The following is a 26,662-nucleotide window of genomic DNA, read 5'->3' as shown; positions in this document are numbered from 1 at the left end:
ATGAACTATCAGTTACTAAGTTAATGGCTTGAGTATGGAACAGCAGCAATTGTCCCAGAGGACAACTGTGTAAGTGGACCACAGTTTTCAGGATGGGGATGTGGCCAGAGGGTAACATTCCAACTAGTCTGGGCTGCACAGCTACGAGCCAAAGTTATTCCTCAGTCTCCAGCTCTGGACAATCAGCATTGGCCATGATGGAGCTTGAAACGTTTCAGTGCTCCCAGAGGCAGACGAGTGCTGAGTGCAAGAGGTGAAAGCTTTTCACTGAGATTAAGAACCCCTATTTATTTAATGCTGCATTAATGTATGGTTAACACTATAAAGTAGTAACCTTTCAGTGGAAAGATGTATTTTTTAAGGTAAAATAGCAAGCACAAGCTGTTGCTACAGCATTGTGTAAGTTTTCTATATTCTACTTCAGGATATAAGTGTTCTCTGTGAAGGTTGTTTCTTTTACTGAAATTCTTGTGCCCAAAAGTGTATTAATCTCTCTTTTTGCAATTAATACATATAGGAAAGCAAACATTATATCCTATTTAATACTGAGGTATTAGTTTTTAAAAATATTGTTGTTGAATTAATTTTTTCTTCCAACTCCTTAAAGCTCTGACAGAATTTACTGCTGTTTCAGAAGTGTTTGGCAGCACATTCTGCCACAGGTGACTTCTGTGACCATCTTAGACCAGCAACAACACGTTGAATTGTTCTTTCTGTATCTCTCCCTGTTCTCTGTGTTTCACTGCAACAAGGCTTTAAGAAGACAATGTTCCACATGACTCTATATCACATGTAAAAAATAAAAATAAAAATCTTGCCTACGCATGGGAACAATCACCTATGGGCAGATTTTGCAACTTTACAGCATTTATAGCACCTCTCCAATATCTCAGTGATGCAGAGAATTTATAATACAACAGGTATTTTTATTATGTACCTGTAATACAAATGTTTTCAAACATGCTGTGTTCCTGACACTCACTGCGGGTTGGATTAGAAGCTTTAACATCTGACTGCAGGGAGATCAGGAGCTTGTTATTTCTGTGACACTGTGAGAACATGCTCACGTTATCTTTCAGTGCAGGAGGAGATAGCATGTGCCCCTAATGTATGTATGTTTGCAAGTTGAGAAGTTAAGTCTGCTGTTAATGTTATCACTACTGTATCCTGAAATAGAAAAGTGCAGGCAGATTGGATTGTGTTAGAGAATGGTAACCATAATAACCAATAACAATCTGCAAATGATAAGCAGTTTTAATGTTTAAAAATAAAATTTATATAGCGTTCCTGTACTTCCATGGGCATACTTTCAGATTTTACTATTCATTCATTTGAAGCTTCATTTGAAGGTTTTGAGATTTAAGATGTGACATTAATCTTAAAGAAGTGTTTTCATTATTGCATCTTGAATTAGTTGACACTGGTTTATTATATACCTAAACTAAATCTCACAGAATAAAATTTTACTTAACAACTCTCTTTCAGATGTACACCATCTGTAAGGGAGAATTACAAGCATCCTACGTGATGCATGGATTTTATGGAAGGAGATGGATTTTTATTTTGTGGTTGGATGTAAAATGGATAAATTCAGGAAAGAAATACCAAGTCTTCTAGAAGTTAATGCAGTGTACCTTGATAATTTGGAATCTGCGCCATGTTCAGGGATGCTGCCCATCACTTTGGTTGATACAAAAATTAAACAAACAAATAAAAAAACCCTTTTAACTTGCCCCAAACTATGCTATTTCTTTTAAGGGATGCTTTTAAAAGAAAGGAAGGTATCATTCAAGAGAAGGAAGTGGTCTAAATTGTGTCCTGGCCCTGCCAACCCTCTCCTTGCCTACCCCCAGCACAAAAATAGGGATGTTCAAGCACAAGTCTGGGAAACTCCATCTGAATTACTTAACCTGTCATGAAATTGTCTGAGCAATGTGGTGCTATGAGCTAACTTTTAACTCTTCTGGGTTAGCATGCTTTCAGTCTTCCTTGCTGAAGCAGTCCTATCATTTTCATAAAACATTTGGATCTTTCTTAGAATGTGGAGTCCCGTTAGAGTTGTTCTTAACTGCTGAGACCCTGCAGTTGCCATCACACAGCATTCAGAGAGTTACAGTGGCAATGAGAAGAGCTGGAAAAGACCCATTCTTCTAAATGTGCTGATGTCCAGAGGAACAAGGCAGCCTTCAGATCCATGCTGTAGCTCTTTCAGGGCAGTAATACTCCTGAAAATTTGAGTTTATGCTCTGGAAGGATGTTACCCACAGTTCAATGACCCCTATGGTAGAAAATCAATGGGAGATCTAAAATTCATAGGAAAAAAAATAATAAAATTAGTTGCTAATCATAATTTTCACATATAAATAACCTTGGTTTTTTTTAGTGCTGGTGTGGGATGGGATGGGATGGGATAGTTTGGATGCAGAGTAATTAAAGTGCAATAGCTCTTGATCTTTCATGCCATATGTGAGAGGGAACGGCTTATTCAGAGTTTTTTTGCCAAAAGTTTCCTTAACAATTCTTGTTACAATTCTGTGTAAAGGTGTTACAAGCCATTGACATTTTTCTCTGGGATTTGAATTTGAATCTGAATTAGGTAAGAGAGAGTCAATTGCTTTCCATACAGTTCCTCCCCCCCCCCAAAAATGTTGTTACTGTTGGATACAAGCTGAAAGATTCTTGTTTATCAAGAAAGGTCTGTTTAGTCTATTAACCTTGACAACCATGTCAGCATTTTTTTCTGTTTGTTTTCCCAAAGGCACTGTGTTGATGTACTATGATATACAAAGCTATTTATAGTGTAGACAGTTCATAGCTATGCTTAAAAGACATGGGTCAGGGTTTAAATACCAGAGTTAAATGCTATTCTCTTTGACAATCTGAAAAGTCATTATGCGTAATCTCTGAAAATTAAAATGGAGAGATGGGATCCCTAAAATATCAGTGTGAATCAGATAACTTTTAATTTCACAGAGTGCTTGAGGTAAAAAGGAAGCTCTGGAGCTATTCCAGTTAGCTGCTCAGTGGAAGGCCACCTAAAGCTGGTAACCCAAGACCATGTTCAGATGGCTTTTGACTATCTCTAAGGATTGAGACTCCAAAACCTCCCTGGGCAATCTGTGCCAGTGCTCTCTCACTCACTCAGTAAAATTAAAAAAAAAAAAAAAAAAAAAATTCTCTGTGTCAAAATGTATTTTCCTACATTTCAATCAATACTCATTTCTTTTTGCCTTTTCATTAGGAGTCATGAGAAGAGTCTGGCTCTGTCTTCTTTGTTCCCTTTCCACCAGATACTATACATCTTAATACATTTTTATGAAAGGAACAAAACTTAGGGAAGCAATCAGGGAAAACAAACTCCACACATATTGACACACCTGTGTTTGTACTAGTTTTCCTCTGTTAACACATGATTAATATTGCTATTGCTGTGTTGGCTTTCACGGATGAGCGAGAGCTACTTTAAAAGTGCATGTATACATTGAACAAGGGATTTACTTTATCCTTGTGATTTACTTCATCATTTCAGACTGTAGTCTTGACTCTCACAGTCACAGTATTTTATTTTTCTTTAGTCTGAATGCTCGTTCTTGAGGACGTCATCAAGTCATGTTGGTGTAGCTCTCTGTCAAGCATTTGCAAGAACATGTCCTGCTAGAAAGCGCCAGTTGGGGAGAGGAGCAATTCCACCCTTAGCTTTGTTTCCACCTACCATTTTTTAGTCGTATTTCTGTGCTTTTGACACTTTCTGCCTTCATCCCAGTTCCATTCTATCCCAAAATATAGTAGAAACTTTGTCTCTTGCTGAAGTCTCCAACTTACAGGTTTTCCAATGGCCTATATTTGCTTATCAGCCACTTCTGCTCTGGCATCCCATCTCAGCTTTTCTGCCCTGCTCCACACCATTCCACTCCTTCCTGGTTACCTCCTAGCTTTAGGCTGGTCAGGGAGCCAGCTGTCTCTCTGAAGGCCTTTTCAAATCCTGTTGTGCTCCCTGCCTACAATGAACATTTTTCTTGCAGGACCTTAGTTCTGTCTTCTAGCCTAGCTTCTAGGCTCTTGTCCCTCTGGGTCACACTGCTGCCATCCATCCGTGTTCTGCCCTCTGGTTTTCTGCTTTTCCCACCACCTCTTCAGCCCCATTGTTTACAGATTCTTTTCCAGCCTCTGTCTCCCTTTCCACACCTCCCTCGCACTCCTCCATCTCCTCCACTTCTCTGCTTGCTCTTTCTGGATCATGGCATTCTGCCTGCAAGGGTCAGCCCTGGTGAGACGCTGCCCACCCTCTGCCGGCCAGTCCCTTGCCTCACTCAGCTCCTGGGGAAACCATGTGCAGCAAAAACCCTGTGCTGTCACGTAGCTGGGAGAGGAGCACAGGTCATCCAGAAGTGCTTTGCTAAGTTTAAACACCCTCAACAGGGGTAGCATTTTTGCAGACTTTTAATTCTTGAACCATAAAAGCTATATGCAAATTTGCTTTGTGGAGCCCTGAGACACACTTTGGTACCTGTCATGATGTTTCTATTCAAGAGAGCAATGAGCAATTCAGCTTATTTACTGTCCAAGCTGCCAAACTCTGGCTGCTTGTGCTGTCTGTAGTGAGAATTACTTGTGACATGAAAGTCACTTATGGTGACAGCCTGAATAATGCCCTAAGTCTCTGTTGAGTGTATGCAAACTGCAGTCCTCCCTGATTTCATATTCACTGCCAAAGTACAGGAGCTGATGCAATTATTTTTAAAACTTATCATAATTTTTAATACATACAAAGCAATATGTTTTCCTTTATTTTGATGTTAGGAGTACTTGTAATGTTCCTGCTGGTTTTCTTTTTCTCCAAATTAGTTGTGAGAGCCATATCCAAAAGGGAGCAATCAGGCCACAGCACCCAAATTTCAATTGCTTAGAAGAGCTGTATCAGACAAGAAAAGTAATGTGTGATGACACTGGCTTTGCCAGTATTGACAGGTGTGGTTTCACACTAAAAACACTGTGTGGGAAAACTTGGGCAATTACATTAAAGCTAATAAGTGTGTGTGACCACACTCATTCAGCATCAATAGGAGCAACCAGCTTGGACAAGTGGTGATTACATTCCAGTAGAGGTGTCTGATGCCTGTTAGCCTCCATGTAGGAATGATGCATGTTTTATTTACGCTCTGGGAATGAACTATTATGATATTATTTGTTTGAAGCGTAATTTGCAATTGATATAATGCAAAGTGACCAGTTCAGCTGACAGGTTTAAACTAATGCTATTTTGTAAACATATGGTTGGAAATAAAATGAATGTCTTCTGATTTCTGATTTGCCCTTTTCCAACCATTTTCTTGGGTTTAACTCTGCTTGTGGCTACATAAAAGAACATAAAAAAATCTAGACTCATGAGTCACATCACATATAGTCAACAGAGGACAAAAGGTCTGTTTTGACAGAGAAAACAGATTGAGAGAAAAATATCCTACTAACTCACGCAAAGAAACTGAGTTAGTCAAGAGATGTATTTAAAATAAGCAGAGCATGATGCAAGGGAAGGAACAGGGAAGATATTTACAATGGATTTGAACTGCTTTGTTTGCTGGTTTTATTAGGAAAGAGGTCTTGTTCTCTTTCTTCTGTGGAAGAGAAGGAAATTGAGTAGCACAAACTGGTTTTCAATGCTATATCTTGTCATGAGATGCTGTGTATATTAACTTGATTATAGATATAAATGGGCAAGCATACACCCACACATTTCCTCCTTAAGAAATTACATATTCCATATTTTTTTCTTAGTGCTTACGTATAGTTCTGGTTATAGGATATAGTGCTAGCAGCAGTGTGAACTATAAAGAATTGAGAGGACTGAGCTGAGCAGGGATGGGTTTCATAGCGCTGTTTGAAAGCACTTTTGATCGGGGTTGTGTTACTGGATGCTGACTGGTGGCCTCTTCCTCAGTTGAAAAGAACAGCTTTTCCCAGCGGGCAATATTTCTGCGTATCCGGTTTACTTTATGCTGTATTCCTACACCATCTTTACTGGGATTTATTTTTAAGCCCCATTTTAATATTAGTTTGGGAATGCAGTTGGGGAACTGGTCTTTGAAGTCTGTCACTTGTGTTTTACGCTGCTCTTTGGCTTTCCTTACTCTTTCTTGCCTGCTCTGCCTGGACTAAAAGTTGGCCAGAAGCGGGGCGGGTCCTTGGATTCTTCTGTCCCGGTGTGGTATTCCATGCTGGATCCGCTTCCCCTGCGCTGGAGGTAGCGGGTGTAACTTTTCAGTTACCATTGTGGCGCAGAGATAAAGTTACACAGTGTTTACAGGGCGGGCTGGGACTAATCAGTGCGAGGAAGCAATGAAGCGAGTGAAACATGCAAAAGGAAAAAACTATTCTGGGCTGCTTGTTTGCTCGTTTGTTTGTTTTTAGAAAGACATAGATAGTGAGATAGCTGCATGGGTTTCTGCAGCACGGTCAGAGCGGCGAGGGGTATGTGCGAGCCGAGCTCTCCGCGGCTCGCCCGGCGCTGCCGGCTCGCCCCGGCTGCAGCAGCCGCCCCTCACGGGCCCCGGCGGCTCCTCACGGGCCCCGGCCACAGCAGCCTGTCCCTCACCGGCCCCGGCGGCTTCTCCCGGGCCCTCCCGTCCGAGCCGTGGCTCCGCGGGCCGCACTCGCTCTCTCCCGGCCGCGCTTTCCCCGCTCACAGCTTGGGCGGCGTCGCGCCAGGCGGGGCAGGGCCGGAACGCGGCGCTGCCGCCCCCCCGCTGCCCGCACCGCCCCATCCCTCAGCCCGCACCGCCCCGTCTCGGTGCATCCCATCCCGTCTTGTTCCATCCTATCCTGTCCCGTCCCGTCCCGCCCCCCACACCGCACTGCCCCGTCCCTCTGTCCCGCCTGCCCCGGCTGTGGCTGCCCGCCCCGTCCCGCTGCCCGCCCCGCCCCGCACGGCCCCGCTCGGCTCCGCACGGGCTCGGGGCTGGCACTGCCGCTGCCGCCCGCGGAGTTTCGCAGTTTTCCATCGCGCCGGTCCCGTGGCCCTCGCAGCAGACTCCGAGTTCATGCCCGAGAGCCCCGGTGCCTCAAGAGCAGCCCAGGCGTGGGAAAGCAGCCTGGGAAGCCCGCCCGGCTGGGACACGGGAGCTGAGGATGCAGGGCAAGATCTGACTTCAGGCGGCTGGGCGCTCCGGGCAACTGGTGTCAGACGGCGAAGGAGTAACTATGTACCTTTTTGGCAGTGAGGAGTACGAAGTGGTAAGATGTAAACTAGTGATTTTTTTTTTTCCTTAGCTTTTACTTACTTTTCATGTTCCAATCTCAAGTTTATTGGGCAGCTTTGAATTTCTGTCATTATCGTTTTTTCTGTGTTTGAACTTTAGTATTCACCAATTCGATTGCGTTTTAAATACGATATTTTTCTTCAAGTTCTTCAAGGAGTGGGGCGCTATTTGGTAGATAAAATTGAATTTACTTTCCTTGTCTTGTTTATTGCATTGTGGTGGCATTGAAAGTATTTAACTACTGAGTATTACGAGGCTATTTGGACTCTGAGTTAAGCAAACTCACGCCTCCAAATAATTCAGAATTTGTCTCATACTTTGTAATGTAAATAGACTACAAGGAGTTACGGAACTGGCCTTAACAGTATGTTTGTGGGGATGTTGCCAAACCATTTCTTTTGTACTAAAGTTCAAAGCATGTCATTGTAATGTACTGCAATGTCCATCAGAAGAGCTAGCTTACAAAAACCCAAACACACCCACGTTAAGATCTGACACTCTCTTCTTAAGTATGTGTGTAGAGCAGTGTTTGAAATAAGTTGATGATGTCAGAGAAGACCAGAAGAAAACCACTGACAGCTCCACACTTTTGCATGGCATTGTTAGCTGACATAAAAGTTTGCATTTTTGCAGCCTGTGGTTCAAGTGCTACGTTGTAAGCAAAATGGATGGATTCTTCCACCCACACACATTTGTGACTGAGTCCAAATCTGAGGAGCTTTGGGGAAGAATAACATCGAAAAATATGTGTGAACTCTACTATAGGACATCAAAATAAATTTCACAAGCTCAAAAGTGCTACACTCTTTGCATATAACTGGCAATTGCAAATGTTTTGTTTTGATTATTGAAGTTGCTCTTTGAAGTATGAGAGGGCCTTTTATGGCAGTCTGGTTTCTACAACACATTTCAAGGAATTAATTTAGTTATTTTGGATTTTTTTCCTCTTTTTTTTTTCTTTTTTAAATTCCAGCCAGCTATGTTTTTTAGATGCAACAAATGTAGAAGACATTCAGGAAAATAATTTAAGTGCAGCTGACTGCACATTGAACTCATTTGTGAATGTGTGACTTACACAAACTTTCACAAACCAAGCTAGGGAGCTGGAAAGAACTTAGTTTTTCCAAAGCAGTAAGCCACGGGGCATTGCAGTGATTATGCTATAGAATGTTTACGTGTGTATAAACATTATAAAGCAGGAGAGAGTGTCAAACTTTGAAGCTTTTTTTTGTTATTATTTGGTTACATTCAGATATCTGTAAAGGGTAGCAAATCACTCTTAACAGACTTTTGCATTTTGCTCTTCATTTCATTGTATCCTGTGGAGTTACTTCCTGGTTCATACAGCAAGCAAGTCTGAAATTTTAAAATGTCTTGAAAATAACCTAGATGACTGAAGAATTGTGTTAGGGCTTTGGATTCAGATCTCAATCTCTTTCTCTGATGCTGTTTCAGCTTCTAAAAAATACTGAAGTATTCTGTGTCATAGAAAGTAGTTCAGTGTTTGAGACAACTTTCCCAGGCACATGAGCCATCTCATTCCAGTCCCTTTTCTACAACATAATTGTGCAAAGTGAAATAGCATCAATAGAAAAAGTAAGAAGCCCACCATGAATGGTGTGGGGTTAGGGTTTTTTAATTTCCTTCTTGGTTTTTTTTTTTCTTCTTTTTGATATCTCTAGAGGTCCCTGAAACTGAAGAGTAGTGATCTCCTCAAACAAAATATGTCACTAAGTGCAGACTAAAATACCATTTGGGTATTTTCTTCTTAGTTTTTTCTTTAGAGCAAGACAGTTTGGGGGGAAAAGAAGGATGCACTTTTTTGGTGTTGTTTTGGCAGCCAGACTTACCAAGATGTTTGCTTTACTCAGTGATAAATAAAATAGAATTGATGGCATACATAAAGCTTGAAGAACACTTTTATTGTTCAGTAAAAGCTAAATCAATGTGAAACTTCTTTCTGTACAGATCTGTTGTTCATGAAGCCATATGCTCTGTACTGTGGAAAAGTCATTTGTTTTATCTTCCCACACAATTACTTGAGTCACTGAAGGACGAAGTGAGTGAAAAGTGACAGTAAAGAATTTCAGGGTTTAATTTTAAGTTTGCTATTAATTTAAAGCAATTTTAAATAAGTGTAAGGAATTCTAGCTATGCATATAATATTTGATTTTTATCCTAGGGAGAAGACTATTGATGAAAAGAAACAGCATCATTAAAGCATCTCTTAAAACTCAATATTTAAATAGAGTAATAGAGAAATGGGACTGTGTGTGATCATTGTTTGCACTTCATATGCACACACACATGTCCACGTGAGCACACAGACACGTTTACAGAAACATTTGTATCTGAGGTGGTATTCTAACCCAGCTGAATTTAATAGCCAAATGCCACAGACTGGTACTACCAACTTTTGCATCCACTTTGCTTTCTTTTTGTTCTTGTGTATAAACAAGCTTGAATTATTAGCTTATTCTGAGTGCATTATAAGTCCAGATATCTGACAGCACTGATAATTAACTCTGATACCATCTCCCAGCAACCCCAGCTGACAAAGATAATATTGCTTAAGAATCAGTTATCAAAAGAAAAAAGTTGGGGTTTATGACCACTTCATACTAAAAAAAAAAACCAAAGGACCATGACACAGTGACAAAAGCTATCTTTTTGAAATAAATAAATAAATTCATTAATAATAAATCAGGTAGTAGTGGTCCTTTGCTATTTCCATTAGTATTTCCATAAATGTTCTAACTTGGGATGCACAGTGTCTTTCACATTACATTTCTTAACTTTAGGTAGATGCTTATTAAGCTCTTTATGAGTGATGAAATAAACATACAGAATCTTTTTACGCATTCTTTGCCACGTACCTGGCAAAGTATATGTGTTTGACTATAGTAAGCAATTTAATTTCATAAATACAGGAAACTGTAAAAAGCTCCAGGCCCTGCAGTCTCATTTGTGCCTGTAACTTGTTTGTTTAGGCCTTTTCCTGTTTGTTTGTGAAATAAACTTCTGGTTAAAGGGAATAAATAAATAAATTAAACAGAATTGGAGTGGTTCATCAAAAATGAAACAGAAAGAGGAAGCTCCTTTTCACAGATGCCTGGTAGATCATCGTAGTCTGCATTACTCTCCCACAACAAAAGCATCTAAACCTTACTCCCAACAGACTTTGGATTTCCACATAAGGGATGATGGGACTCCAGATGGTGCTTGCAAGTTTGGGAGGCTCTGCTGTGCCCCTGGGCTACACTTTGCCCAGCAGAGCATTTCCCATGGCTGCAGAACATCTGCTCTTCCTCCCTCAGGTGGGCCTTGCCAGGGCTCTGGGTGCTGGCAGCTCCTGCCACATCCCTCCTGCCTTCCCTGGAGCTGTGCCAGGGCTGATGGCACCCACTTGTCCTCAGTTGGGCACAGGACACCTTTGATGTTCTGTCACTCCTTCCCACCAGCAGTCTCCCCTGGCAGAGACTTTGGGCTCTGTTGTATTAGCATGATCCAACACTGTGATGGTAAGTGTGGGGTTAATTAGGATTTCTTCTGAGAGAAACCTCATCACTAGGAAGCTGTTCTTTTAGCAGAGTAATTCAGAGGCAGCAAGTTTTCTTGGTTGTTGGTTATTTAAGAAAAATAATTGAATTTCATTCACTCTATTGCATGTAACTTTCAGATTTTTGTGATCAATTTTTAACTTTCCCAAGAAACTCAAAACTTGGCTTTTTTTGATCTTCATAGATACTTTTCTTGGAAAATATCCTTAAAAAGAGCGGGAAACCTCTTTATAAGTCCAGTGAATTGCTTGTGATGTCTAGAGCATATGTTTTGGTTGCCTTGGAAATTGAGCATTTGTCACTTGTGTTCTCCAGGCAAAAGTTTTGAACTAGTCTATTTAAATTAAATCTTTACTTCCATTGAGTTTGCCTATGTCCTCTTGAAGGATGGAGCACTTCTTTTGGAATAATAAGTATGATGTTGATAAATGCCAGTTATACTCATGACTCCTGCCAGGCAGAATTATCTTCCAAAAAGTATGAAAATCTGTCTGCTAAATTTCTAAGAGAGGGGAATATCTTGGAGCAGTCAAATGTCATTCAGGTTTGAGAAGAGCTACTTTTTCACTTCATGAATCAGACAGATCCCGATTCTGTGTGTACAGGCATTCTGCTGATAGGGCTAATTTTCAAGGGAAAACCCCACCTAGTTTAGAAATATTTTAAGTCCTAGAAATAAGTAGGGAGAACACAGTAATGTTTTACTCTGAGTCATTGCTACTCACCTTGTTTCAGAAACTGAGTGGAGGGAGAAAAGAATGTTGTTTAAGATCAGAGAGTCACTTGTAACTGTTTAGCAATGGTAGTTTTCATCATACTGTGAATTGACACAGGAATGTGTGAAAATAAATCAGAATTGCTTCTTTAGGAACCTCTCCCTTGAATTGCAATTGAATTGAATTAAAATGTTTGTTATTATAAGGATGGTTTGGCAAATTACCTGTGGCAGAACACTGTAAAAATTTAACCATAAGATTTTGGAATGACTTTCCCACGTTCACCTTAGTTCAACCTAAGGCAGCAACATCTAATGCTATGTTCAGATAGATAAGTTGTGCAACATGTGAGTGTAACTTGAAGTACAGACTTGAAAGGCAGTCAAATTAAATTCAGCCTCTGAGGTTTGCTTCAGAGCCATGAGTCCATCCTTTGAAAAATCCCTTGACATTTTGATTCTTTATCTTTAAATTTTAGGAGACACTTGGCTTATTTCTAGTGACAATAGCACTTGGTTAATTTTCAACTGCAAATATTGTACAGCTGCACAAGAAATTGAGTTATTCATGCCTGAAACTGTGTGTTTAGTGAGAAGTACTCTTATGTGGAAGAAACAAGTGCTTATATGTGAAGATAGATGGGCTCACATCCAGAGCTGCATGTAGATTTGTGAAACAGTCACCCTTAGCAAGCCTTTTTCCTGTGGATTTTCTGCAGCAGCCAAAGTGTAGAAGCAATAGAGTTTTCTTTTCCTAAATTGGAAAAATGAGGGTTATTCTGTATGGCATAATTCCCCATGACTAGCTCAGGGACCTTGCAGCTGTGTTTAAGCACTGCATATGAGTTTTGGGATTTCCCCAAGGAAAGTCTGGGAGAGCTGGTGGTTCTGATGGTGTAGCAGAATGGCTCCTGAAACAGTTTCAGTATAGAACAGAGAAACACTGGAGAGGAAAATCTCAATAAACCCATGCAGAGGAAAGTATTGGTCATTTCTGTGTTACTCCCAAGACACCCAGTGCCAGTTAGTGATTTGCACAACTGTAGTGACCATACTTCTTTCCCCAGAGAAAAATCAGTGTTTAATCTAATGTCCTGTAGTTTATGTGAAGTAGATTTTTTTAATAATGATGTTACTGTTTGTTTCTATAGCTTCTGTTTCCTTGCCTCCTGTCTTTAATTCAAATTTCAGTGACTAAGGATGGAGCCTTTTATATTTTTGAGAGTATATTGAAGTTATTTATAGTATGTGTGACCTTCCCCTAGCTCTGCCCCCACAGTCCAACACATGAACAGTCAATGACAAGGTGGGGAGCTCTGTGGAGGCCATGGGTGGAGGCATGAGCTGTAGTCCCTGTTATGTACATGAGCCTGTGAGCACTGGATCAGCTGTCCCTTGTGTAGAGCTCAGAACACCTGATTTTCAGTGTAGGGTCCTAGGGGGTGTAGAGCTCAGGAGATTAAAGACAAGATTTCTCCCTTCAGGAAAGAACATTTAGAAATAGATATTTCCAACAAAAAGTACGAGGCAAGTTAATGACTACAATTTTTCTGGATCCTTTTGCACTGGTTTAGTGCCAAGTGGTGCCTGAACACAATGAAGGGAATGAGCATTTCTCTTATTGTGGAAGAGGATCATGGTGAGTGCATGATGTTTGAGAAGCAGGTTTGTGCCTGAGGCACGTGTGAGAGGGAGCCCTGTGAAAGTCAAATGTTTTCTGACATTTAGAAACCAACCCCAATGACCAGCTCCAGGTGAAATAGCAAAGGAGAAGTTTACTCCTGTTTAAGGAGTAGAGTGTAAGAGAAATAGAGTGTGAAAGCTGGCCTGGGTTGGCAGGACTAGTGCAGTTCACCTCACAAACACGAAGAAAAAATAACAAAATCAGAGTACTTAGAAGTCCCACCAAACTGTTTGAGGGAGCTCTGAATCTCTCAACTACTTTTCCGTTTGTGAGACAGCAGTGGGAAGGAGGAAAGGAGGTCTCTCACAGGACCTGGCTTCTGAGTGTATTGATAACATCAAGTCCTGATGAAATCTGTAAATTCATCTATTGGTCTTGGTTTCAGTTTATTTCCATCTGAAGGAAATGGCCATGATAATGACCTACTTCCTGGCAATGCACTGCTCAGCCTCATGCTGCACAAGGCACTTTACCACAGTGATGTGAACCAGCATGGACTTGGGGAAAAAAACATATAACCTGATAACTTCCTTATCAGGAATTCATGAGTTTTTCTATTCCATATTCATCATTTATTCTACAGGCCTTGATAGAAAAAATTGGCTATTTTTCAGTGAGGAATTTGTATGAAGCTAATGTAGCCATAAAATGTGTTAATGATAGAAGCAGTAATCTAGGCAGGACAGTACAGAGTTAACAACAAGCTAGTTGGGTTTCCCTGATTTATGTAGATACATACCTTATTCTTGGATTCCTCTGTACACTGTGTGAGTGTGTCCAGGCTTTTGGAAATTATTTACAACTTCCTCCCTCTTGTGCCACATATATTCATAGTTCTTCTTTAATTAAATGTCAGGAGACCTATGTAGCTAGAGATGTCCTCTGGGTAAAAGATACTAATGGCATATGGTTTAAGTAATCAATTCATAATGCTTGGGGTGGAGCCCTACATTCAGAAGTTGAGCTATTTAGAAGAAAGAGGCTTGAATGTGTTCAGTTAAAGAAATGGGACATGCATATGCTGTGCATTAATATGGTGCAAAATAAATCCAGGTCTTGCAGGAACTTCAGTGTTCTGCCTCCAATGATAGCGTTACTTTAAAGTTTGTTTTCCACTTGAGTATTTGTGCCATGCATTTTGATCTGTACGTTGTTTAGCCTGTGGATGGATGTGAGGTAGCAGAAGGGGTAGCAGAAGGGTTAGCAGAAGATGTTTTATGTACAGAATGGAAATCGTGACTTCCCTACAGCACATATGGAAAGCTGAAGTCAAGGCGGCATGTTGGCACTGTCTGCCATCCTGCCTGCTCGCCTGGTGCTGCAGGCTGCCTGTTTTAGCCTCCCTATCCTGGGCAGCACAGCTCCTCTCCCATCAATGGTGTGTGAGCTGGTGGCTGGCAGCCTGGGTAGCTTGTTGCTCTCTTGACCTTTCAAAACTCTAGCAGTTACAACAGCTCAATTAAGCACTCCTAGCAGGCAGGCTGGATATAGTCCAGTGGCATTTTGATAAAAACCTTCCACACAGGGAAATCAAGGACCAAAAATCCCATTTCAGAATATTTCATATGAAGTTTCTTTGATAGTCTTTTTGGGCCACAAGTCCTTTTTTGTTCCCTTTGTTTTCCTTTTCTTTTACAGTTGAGGCTGTGTGTTTATGTCTGTTTGGGAATATGTTTTTGTTTTCTAGTTGATGATAATAAGTAAGATGATTTGTTCTGATGAACAAATTCAGTAGCAGCTGATCAGAGAAAATCTGTAATTTGTTCTTATTTAACACTGGCTCTCAGGAAGGCTATCACAGGGGAAAAATCCATCTACCTCTTTATGGAAGTCATGGACATCTATCGTCATGAAGACATGTCTTCTCTAAATTATAAACAAGCTCCAGGAACTGGAATGATTAAATGCTGTTTGTTTACTTACACTGCATGTTACTTTCCAGATAATTACTTCAGCTGATGAATAAGAATTACAAAATCTGGAGGATAGGTAACACATCTTTAACAGGAATCATCAATTCCAGGAACATAGATTTGTAAGGAATCACCAATTATTTTTTCAGCAGTCTTTTATTTACACAGAAGTGGGTAATGATAACCATGCTTTTTTATTATTCTTATTTTATACAACTCTAACCAGATTAATTTCTAAGATTCTGCCGGGAAGAAAATTAGCAGAATTTGGGTGTTTTCATTGCTGTAACTACAGACCCATAGGAACCAGCCATTTTAAAAGTTTTTTTTTTCCTGAGAAATGAAAGATTAAAATCCCTGGGAATTTCTCCTGTGCACATTTCATTTTACATTGTCATTTACAACACAGTGTGATTCTATACGTTTTAATTTAGCAATGCGTAGGAATTTTTGATGTTTAAAATTCTAGTATTCCATATTATAATTTATGGTTTATAATAGAGTTTTAGAGTTCTGTTAGAGCTTACAAAACAGTCAAATGGAGTTAATAAGAATTGGGATTAACACTTTTTTTTAAACTTTTTAAAGGCAGTTTCTGTGTTTCTTACAAATATCTATACAGATGTTCTTATTAAAAATAAATTCTTTAAATCAAAGCAGTTTTTTATTGGTATAAGAAAAGCAATTTTGTTTCTGAAATAGAGAATGAGAGTGCTTCCTACTCAGCTGAGTGCTTAAGTCTAAGGACAAGTAGACCACTACAAGAATTTTTAAGCAGAGGGAACAATAAAAGGCCAGTTTATGGGAGCAAGGCTGATACATTAATATTACTATTTGAGAATCATAAGAACATAGTAGTATTTCAAAGCTATTCCTTTTAGTAACAACTAAGTATGAAATAAAATATCTGCACATGTCTTTTCATGAAGTGTATTTGCCTGAAAGGAAATGACAAACTTAGTTTTACTTCTTCACTGGAGATAACTGAAGTTTATTATATGTGCAGAAGTGGGCTTTACTAAAACTGACTTTGTGCATATCTTCATAGATTTGTTTCTATCTGCTTGTTGAGGCAGCTCAGCAGGCTAGTTTTTGAGGCTAAATGTCAAACTTCATAGTTTATTATCCTAAAACTCTTAGAACTTCTTTACATTTTTATTTGGTGTAGGTGATTAAAGACTAAAACCCTTTGTAAAGTTGCAAAATTTTAATCCATGGAGATTTTCAGACCTCAGCTAGACAGGGTCCTGAGCAATCTGCTGCGGCTACTTACTCTTGAGCAGGAGGTTGGACTGGATGTCCTTTCCTCCACGTCCTCTCACTTGTCTACTTTTTTTTTCTTTGATTCCACTGAGAGAATGCAGACTATATAAAAATCTTCAGGGGAGAAATCCCCATGTTTTTTACTTCATAAGTGAAGACTCACTCTTAGAAATGTCCATGTCCAGCAGTTGCCTAGCAATTGATTTAGTTCCTGTTAGTGAAGGATGCCCAGCACAATTCTGAAATTTTAGGCCTTTCATCTTTAATTCACTGTGATTGTTTTGCCTTCATCTGGATTCCATGTAAGTATGGGATAATATCTATAAAGTGAGATATGAAAGAGGCATTAGATTGTTGCTTGAATATAGTCAATTTATCGTACGTATCATATTGTGGTCTACCTCATATATTTAGGAAAGTTGTGTTGTTTCCCTTAATTCCTTCTAAAATGGAATAATTCATATTGTGTGCTGTAATTCTGTTATTCATTACAGACATCCTGGCAAGAACATGGGTGGCCTTCAGTCACGCTTAAGTGAAATCATAAGGCTCCCTGTACAAGACCTTAGTACCATATGTGAAATTTTCATTTTGCTGATGGACATTTCACTTGAACTTGACATTGGGACTATTTTCCTTGATTTTTTTTCTTTTAAAGGACCTATTTCCTGAGAAATAGCTGCTTTGCCTTCTAGGAGGTTTCCTTTGCATGCATGAATGTTATGCCCCTCCTCTCCTACCAGGAACATAGATTTGTAAGGAAAAATTAATAATTCAGTTCAGTCATGTCTTCTTAGTACAAAAGAATGTTCTCATCACTTTGGATCCAGAGATTCTGTGGAATGTGCTACAAGAACATCTGGGAAATGGTCTGGATGGGACTGTCCTGGTGTGCTGAGGGACAAAACATAATTCAGCTGATACCATTTCCTATAGCTGTTTTTGCCTTGTCACCACAAGGATAAAATTTGAGATATTCTCGTAATCAAATGCCTCCCAGTAAAATACATACATTTTTAAAAAATCCAAACACTGCAAATTTTGCTGTTTTGTTTAGGGTTATTTTAAACACACCTGGACATCTGTGTCTGTAAGTGTGGTGGGAGAGATTAGTCCTGCCAGTTATACAACATGTTTTGTGGATCAGCTTGACTTGTAACAATTGAAAGCGTTGTCCTTGGGCTTCTCTGGTAGATTTTATGATGTGAATGCAATGCTATTCAACTTAAATAAGGTCTGTTTTAGCATAATCAAGAAGGAAACAAGAAGGAACTGCTAGGGAAATCATAGGCTATGATGATTTTGAAAATTAACAGAAATAAAAAATACTGACACCATTTCAAATCATGAAAAGATCCAGGTTTGCAGACAACTGACAAAACATGAGAGGTTATAAGAGAGCACACTTGTGTTACTGTGCCAGCTTCAGCAACAAGCATTTCCTTTTCTTCTGCATGATGAAGGAAACAATAAGCCATGATTCTTTTTTTAAGCATTGTAAAGTTAAAAACTTTGAGCAGGAAGGGAGATGCTAACTGTATGAATTATTGCTGATCATAAATGGAATAACTCTTACAGAAGGAATAATGGAAGGAGAGCAGTGCAAATCAAGAATGAAATTCTGGTTTACTTAAACTAAAATTTTCAGTATTTTGTAAGAAGTCTTTCAGACTAATTGAAATCAGTTAAGAATAAATGTAAAATTAAAAAAAAAATAAATAAGATACCTTTTTTTTCCTCCAAGATTGAGTTTAGCTGGCATAATATTGAGAGCCAAGAGGATTTCTTAAAGTCTTGAATTTAGTGGTGACTTCTGACTTTTACCTGACCAGGGAATCTAGCATTGTGTCTGGAGAATGTTTGAGCAGTTTTGAATACAAATGTGGCATAGCAGTGCATATATAGTCTACTGCATGGGCCATAGGTGTGACCTAGGAGAAGTGATGCTTCTTGGGTTTTTTAGCATTTTTAAATTTTTGCCTACCCGTGCACACTTTGGGGACTGACTTCATGTAAATAAGGATGAACACAGAGCGCCTGTTGAATGCTTGTAAGCAGGAAAAAAACAGTTGTGGAATCAGCTTTCTACCTGTGTGCTTCAGTTCAGAACCCTAGAACTACTGGGTAATTATTGGCTAATAAAATATTATTTTATTGGAAAGCTTCATAGAGCACAGAGGTGATTAAATGTTGTAAAAATGTATATTGTTAAAAATAAACAAAAGGAAGGTAGTAGCTTACAAACTATCCATTTCAAGCCAGGCATATAAGCCCAAATAACATTGAGGTAATTTTTTTGGGTTTTGGTATTTTTATACAGTATTTTTCATCCTAGAAAAATACCTTTCTGCTTTTGTGATCTCTGCTGCTAAACTGGAGAGTGGAAAGAACTAGCAAAAGTTCAGAAAATGCTCGTTGGCCTGCCATCCATCTCTTACATGCTTGAAATACTCTCTCATATTTCTCTCCTATTACCCTGATATTTCTCCTCTTGAAGCTTTGTCCTTCTTTGCTGCTTTGTCATGGTGCTCATCCTCTGGATAATCTGAATGATGCCCAACATCCACCTAACGTACATATGGCTGCTCCTTGTTCACTCTATCTTTAGGACTCTCATCCAAACAAAAGTTGCTTTCCTAATTAGCACAGCAGAATGGCAATCTCAGAGCCACCTTTGTCATATTCCTGTTGTTCAGTGGGAATTCAGCAGTGACAACAGCAGAGGACAGATGATACTTTTGGGTGGTAATTCTTCAAGCAGAAACTGATTCCCTTGTAAACTGGAAGAAATAGAACTTTTAACTGAGCATAACTCTATGAGTTTAAGAGGAAAATTTATTTCATTTCCAAACAATGGATCAGAGAGGAAAAAAAGCAGGCTCTAGCCTGTGGAGTTCCTGAAGGAAACAAATTGTTGGGGGTGACATAGGATTGTTTGCATTTCTTTGATGAAAGTTACCATAACATACTTTGAGACCTTAAGACTTGCAGAACTGGAGTTTGTATTCTTGTGTCTTTCATCACTGCAGTTGCTGGAGACTCATTTTTAACCAGAAACTTGCAAGGGTAAATCTCTTTATCTGAGGGATTTTACAATTTTTTTTCATCCTGGTAGCATATTAATAATGTCACTTTGCAACAAAGTGAGATACTGCTTGCCTTAAAATTTTTGAACAAGTTGACTGTTGCACAGCAAATCTAAAAATGAAGGTTTGCCAAAGGTGTGTGTTGTCTCTTTTTGAGAAGAATTATATTGTATTTCTTGTTGCAGATTCTTTTGAAGTCCCAAACTCATGATTACTGTATGAGAAGTAGTACAGGCACTCTTTCCAGGGAGATGATCACAGCATTCATTAGCACATAGCTGCTTGACTGTGACCAGTTTTGGTGCCCAAACAGAAAGATGTGGATAAATCAGAGAGGATGATTCAGTAGAGGACTGCCAGGATGGTTGCAGCTGGATCACTTCACTCGCAAATACAGCCTGAGGGAATGGGGCTTGCACAGCCTGGAGTCCAGATCCCTCAGCATCCACAAGGAGGTTATCAACAGCAAGGAGCTAGGCTCCTCAGAGGGGTATGTAGCAGGGCAATCTAACATGTATTTTCTGCCAGTATTCAGTATTGCAGCAAAAGATGAAAGAACAACCAGTGGTATATCCTCTAGAAGAGGAAATGGCTCAGTGATGGATGTGATGTAACTGACCCAGGCAAAGTCTGTTCTGAAGCAGAAAGAATGTTCCTGATGTTTCGCCTATGTCTGAAAAACAGAAAATACTTGGTCTTCTAGGTTGCAATAATTTTAGAAACCTGAGTTCAGTTGTTATCCTGGAAAATATCTGTTGTATTTTTCCAATGGGTGAATGTTCCAGAACACAAAAAATACTCCAGCACTGAATTATGAAAGTTTACCACACCATTTGCTTTTATGATTTCCTTGAATTTTTCTTTTGCAATTCATTTATATTTTATTTCCTTTCAGGTTAGCATCTAACCTTATCAGGTTAGCACCATCTTCATCAGCAAGCACATTTCTGTTTCCATGTTGTCTAACACATACCCTGCCCTTTTAACCCTCACATCTTCATTTAAACAATCTTATTTCTAGTGTTAGCATAAATCCATAGTACAAGATCTGTTTTATCTATGAGAAAATACATTTAGGCTTATTCAATATTGTATATATTATACTATCAGATGGTTTCCTAGAACCTTTTACTATTTTTTGTTGTAAACAAGTATTGTATATACTCTCCACATTCTTGCATTGTCTTGCAGATGAAGAATAGGGACAATAACATGCAAAGCCCTCAGTCTTATTTCTTAGTAAAGAGATGGGGATAGTGCTCTAGATGATCAGACTCAGAATCACAAACTGTGTCACTCTCCTTCTTTCAAAGGACAGTTGGTGGAGCTGTGCAAGCAGTGACAGCCATGTAGATGAGGATGGGAGAATCAGGAATGTATTGCTTCCTTTAGCTTGATGCCCTCATCTACTCTGTGTGGATGCACTAGGTCAGGTGGCTTTTAGAGATAAATCTAAATGAGCCAATGGATGTGAACAGTTGGCATCATGCAATCTATACATTAACTGATGTATTTTTGGTTTAGAAGAAAAACTATGAAAATATATGCTGGAGAAAGGGAATTTTTCAAGATTATTTTGATAGGTAATAGACAGGAGGTCCAAAAGGCCTTCATTCATTCAAAGTATTGCAGACTGTTGTATTCTTGAAATCAGCTGAGAGTAATTGTAATGTGTAAATAGTGAAAAAGGAGCCTTATCCTCTTGGTAAAATCCCAAGTAGTTTGCTTTGTTTTATGCTACACCTGATGGGTAGGTAACAGGTATAAAGAAACAGTCCTGGTAGTTTTCAAGGAATCTGTGGGGATGAAGACTGAAGCAAAGGACTAGCCTGAAACCACAAAGACTCATGTGGTTTTAGCACTCTGAGAAATTTGGCTTAGATTAAGCCCATTAATGAGGATGTATTTTTTGTCATGTTTGTATCCTGAAATAAATCATGCCAGGCAGTGCAAAACTGCTTACTTGGTGTTTCTGGTGGTATCAAAGAGAGGAAGGCTGCAGGTGCTAAAGGGTCATTGTGTCTGCAAGAGATACCTGGGCTGAATCACAAATGAACATCTGTTTTAAGGGCTTGAGGTTTCAGTGAGCCTGGGTGAGGGAAATTTAAGTAATTCCTTAGTCTTCATATGCACAGTTTAACAGAGGTCTTGGTAAGAAAACCTCTCCTAATTTAAGTGGTGAGCAAATGGCAGTGTTCTAGGTCATGATGGTCATTGAATGCTGTTAACAAGAGACCATGACCAGAAAATCAAAATTTCAGTAGCAGATGATCTGGAAAATAAACTTATCAATAGACAACTAGTGCATGACAGCAGTTTCTTCAGAGTGTATGATTGTCAGACTAAATCATTAAGAGATGGCAAAAATATATTTTTTTAAACTGACAAAAACTGTATTTATGGTATAAAAATGAAGGCTAGCAAGCAAAAATATGTATAAAAGCAGTTGTTACCTTTGAAAACTAGCAAAGTTTGAGTGCTGGAACTTGAAGTTGTCATTGGGACAGTTGAGAATCCCTAGTTAAGGATTAAGGGACAAATAAAAAAAGCAGATATCATTGTGAGAGTCTTCTATAGGGCACTCAGCAAGGATAATGACACTGATGAATTATTCTTTAAGGAATTAAGGGATAGTTCTAAATCATCCATCTTTGTCCTTATGGGGGACTTCAATTTGCCAAGTGTTAACTGGGATCACTTGAAAGCTAGCAAAACCATGTCCAGAAGATTCCTAAAACATCTGGATGATGACTTCATGGTACTAAGGGAGCTGGCTGGGAAAGATGCCCTCCTTGATTCGATGCTTGCTAACAAGAGGATCTCATGAAGTGATTTTTGATGACCGTTTTGGTGACAGAGACCATGGAGCAGTTGAGTTTAAAAACTCTAGTGACAGGTGGAAAACTGCCAGCAAAGCTTCAACCCTAGATATGCTAGATATGAGGGGACCAGACTTCAGGCTGCTCAGGGAACTGGTGAATAAGGTTCCCTGGGAAAATACTGCTGAGGATGTTGGGGTCCATCAGTGCTAGCTGCTCTTTCAGCACCACCTCTTAATGGCACAGAAGTGGGCAATTTCAAAATGTCAGAGGTCCAGCAGGCAAGGCAGATGGCTGGCTTGGCTGAGTAGGATCTTCTTCTGGAGCTAAGGCAAAAAAAGCCAGTGGAAGAAAAGTTGGGTGACATGGGATGACTGCAGAGATGGTGCTCACCACTGTAGAGAGAAAACTCATGCAGCTGAAGCTCAATTAGAGTTGACCCTACCCACTACTGTGGGGGACAATAAAAAGTATTTTTAAAGAGGCAATCCATAATACCTTTGACCTGTTACTTGATGAGTATGGTCACCTCACAAACAGGGATATAGGAAAAGCAGGGTTGTTTAATGCTTTCTTTGCTTCAACAGAGCCCTGAGCATGGATGGACCATGACTGTGAGAATGATAAACTCCCAGTCAGCTCCAAATTTGTGCAGGATTTGCTGCCTGTCAGTCTGTGGGGATTTGTCCAAGAGTCCTCAAAGAGCTGGCTGATGTCATTGCAAGATCTCTCTCAATGATTTTTGAACAGTCTTGGTGATCTGGAGAGGTCTCAGTTGACTGGAAGCTGGAAAATGTTCCATTTTTCAAGAAGGGCAAGAGGGATGACCCTGAAAATTACAGACTTGTCAGTCTCACTTCAATGACTGGTTAATTTATGGTGAATATTGTTCTGGGAGTTACTGAAAACCACCTAAAAGACAATGCATATTTGGTCACAGCCAGACCACTTCTTGAGGGGAAGGTCCTGCTTGACAGACTTATTTTCCTTTTATGACAATATAATCCACCCAGTTGGTCAAGTGGAGCCAGCTGATAGAATCTATTTGGATTTCAGTAAAGCTTTCAATGCTGTCTCTCACAGAGCCCTTCTGCACAAGGTGTCCGGCTCATGGCTGGATAAACACATCATGTGATGGGTGAGCAGCTGGCTCACGGGTCAGGCACAAAGGGTTGCAGAGAATGGAGTGACATCAGGCTGGGGATCTGATGGGATTCTAGAATCTAGTGGGATTCTGAGGTTTTACAGGGCTCCATCTTAAAACCAGTTCTCTTCAGCATCTTCATAAATGACTTGGACACAGGACATACTGATATACTGAATAAGTTTGGTGATGACAATAAATTGGGATGAGCTGTTGGCTCCCTTCAAGGCATAGATGCCCTGCAGAGAGATGTTGATAAATTAGAGGGCTGGGCAATCACCAATCAAATGAAATTCAACAAGGGAAAGTGCTGGATTCTGCACCTGGGATGGGGCAACCCTGGATGTACAGACAGACTGCAGAATGAGAGGCTGGAGAGCAGTGCCATGGAAAGGGACCTGGGGGTCCTGGTCCATGGCAAGGTGAACCTGAGCCAGCAGTGCCCTGGCAGCCAGGAGGGCCAACCCTGTCCTGGGGGGCATCAGGGACAGCATGGCCAGCTGGGCAAGGGAGGGGATTGTCCTGTTCTGCTCTGCACTGGGGCAGCCTCACCCCGAGTGCTGGGGGCAGTTTTGGATGCCACAATATAAAAAAGACATTAAACTGTTAGAGTGTCCAAAGGAGGGCAACAAAGGTGGTGAAGGGTCTGGAGGGAAGCTGTATGAGGAGCAGCTGGAGTCACTTGGTCTGTTGAACCGGGAGGACATTGAGGGGAGACCTCATTGCAATTCCAATTCCAATTTCCTTGTGGGAGGAAGCAGAGGGGAAGACACTGATCTTTTCTCTGTCTTGCCCAGTGGCAGGACCCAAGGGAATAACCTGAAGCTGACTCAGGGGAAGTTCAGGCAGGATGTCAGGAAAAGCTTCTTCACCCAGAAGGTGATTGGACACTGGAACAGCTCCCCAGGGAAGTGGTCGCAGCACGAAGCCTGACAGAGCTCAAGAAGAGTTTGGAAAATGCTCACAAACAAATGATATGATTCTTGGGGATTGTCCCTTGCAGGACCAGGAGTTTGACTTGATCCTTGTGGGTCTCTTTCAATCCGAGACGTTTTATGATTCTGTGAAATAGTAAAATACATAAGAGTTCATTGCATATGCTTAACATCGCTGTTTTTAATAAGGTAAAAAATGAATAAGAAAGTAAGCCCCCAAACCTTCAATTTTTTATCTGGAGTAGATTAAAAATGTTAGATTTGAAAACCAGGTAAGGCCTGTATGTAGGGAGATCAAAAATAAAATTCAAGGGAAATAGTCTTTTTTTCCTTCAGAATTCTCCACTGGTAACAGAATTTCATGTTGAATTTTCAAGGAAGCTATTTTTAAGTATGCAGAAAATCTTAATGACTTGAACCAAAATCCCAGATAAAAATATACTGACGATCTGGAACACAGAATCTAAATTGGCACTTTTAACTGAGCTGAGACAAATTGGGATGATGGTTGCCATGCTTTCCTGCAAATTCTTTCCTTTTCTAGCTTTCTGGTTTTTTGTTGACACCCCAGATGTGTTTTCCATTTTTCCTCTTTTTTACTGTCCACTTTTAATTTCATGTCTGACCCAATCTTTGTCTTTCTGTCTGTGCTCTTATATCAGATAAATATCATTTTATATTCTAAATTATTTTCTTTCTGAGTTGTATTTCTGCAATTTAGAATCCTTTCTTCATGATATTTGCTGCTTATTAATAAATACAGTCAAAAGTTATATTATCATTTTTCCTTAAAACCAATAATTTTTAAGCCCCTTCTGCCCTAGTAAACAGCACTACAGGTCAGCTTGTTGTTACTAGTAAGTCTGATTTACCTCCACCTAATGTCTTAAACATATAATCAAGTTACCAGAGTTTTCAAAAGTTACCATGAGTCAATCAATCTATGTTAATATCCATGTGTGTGCTGGCAGTCTGAGACAAAAGAGAGAAAGAGAGATGATTTAGGTTCATGCTGCTTGCAATCATTTCCTTGGTGTATTCTTCTTCCTTTGACACCTGTCTCCAAGTCATTCCACTGGCCACATCTTAGTTCTGTTACTGCTCTGACTTTTCTCTATAGCTCAAAATCATTAATAGTTTAGTGCCATCTCTAGAGCCAATTGATTGTCTCAAAACACCAAATTACGTTTATTTTCCTTTAATTTGTAGGATGTTTTTGTTTCCTTTTTTAAAGTTCTCAATGATGTGATTATATTATTGATAAAGCTTTTTTAAAATGAATTTAGAGACCACCTTCTATTTCTGTCATTGCCCTCTTCCTCAAAATCCCTTTCTCTTATTTCATAAATGTGAGAATCTCTCTGTCAGAATACACAGAGCTACTAGATTATCCTCCTTCAGAGGCTTTCACGGAACTAATCTCTGCCATAATACATATACGAAACTTACTTAAAGAACAACCCACTGTGGTTATGCAAGAGATGAGTCATAATGCTGATATCCAGTATTTAAAAATGCTTTCTTTTCTATTGCATTGCTACCTTGATCCCTTTGTTACTCCTTTGTTGTTTTTTTCTGCTTGTATTCTCTCAGCCTTTAGATTGCAAGCTCATTCAGGCAGTGTTTGTCATTCACTTTGTGACTGTGCAGTGCCAAGCACAATATGGTGTCAAGGAGTCTTATATCTTAGATGTTTTTTCAACAGGTAACTGACACACCAGAGCATCCCACAGATTTGGGAAAAGTTTAGCTCTGACTCTGAGGGCTCTATTTGTTTGCTAACTAGGCTGAACTCTGCAGCTGCCTTTTTGCATATTTTCAAAGATTTTCTGAGGAGTCTCCATGAAAAGACCATCATTCCTCTAAAAATACCTACCCATTTCACTTTTTCTTAGTGAAACAACATAGAAGCAAACATTTAGGCTAATACAATGAAATGTGAGTGCAAATGTGTGGGGGGTTATTTTTGTTTTGTTGTTTTGATTTTTCCTGATAAAGTACCTGGTCCAGCTGTGTACCTGGTTCCTGAATGCCAAAATCTAGTCTTCTGCAAACCTAAGAGCTGTTCTAAAAAACTCTGCTTTCAGGCAGCTGTTGATTAGTTTAGTAATGCCTTGCAAGCATGTTAATGGAGAGCTGGATGCTGCCATCAAGCTTGCCAAAGTCATGTTAAGGGTAAAGAAAAGACTGATTTCCTATATAATCTCCTTTTTAATCACATTGCCACCCTAAAGCTCCCAGCTGTTCTGAAATTTCAGTCCTGTGATTTGAACATCTCCCATGATAG

General features: G+C 39.7%; 1 protein-coding gene across 6 annotated transcripts in view; it reads left to right on the top strand.

Moving 5' to 3' along the window:
• CACNB2 (calcium voltage-gated channel auxiliary subunit beta 2) overlaps window positions 1-26,662 on the top strand; it is a 246,285-nt gene that overhangs the window by 128,972 nt on the left and 90,651 nt on the right. Inside the window, exon 1 of one of the 6 annotated variants that reach the window (XM_066552519.1) lies at window positions 7,145-7,230. The exons of the other annotated variants lie outside the window; for them this stretch is intronic. Within the exon in view, the coding sequence (XP_066408616.1) occupies window positions 7,198-7,230 (33 nt within the window). The 5' untranslated portion in view covers window positions 7,145-7,197. Of the gene's footprint in view, window positions 1-7,144; window positions 7,231-26,662 lie in introns of those variants that run through there. 6 annotated transcript variants of the gene reach the window in all.

The sequence above is a fragment of the Molothrus aeneus genome, chromosome 1, assembly GCF_037042795.1.
Source record: "Molothrus aeneus isolate 106 chromosome 1, BPBGC_Maene_1.0, whole genome shotgun sequence".
In the NCBI taxonomy this organism is placed as follows: domain Eukaryota; kingdom Metazoa; phylum Chordata; class Aves; order Passeriformes; family Icteridae; genus Molothrus; species Molothrus aeneus.
This window is presented reverse-complemented; position numbering and strand designations above follow the sequence as displayed.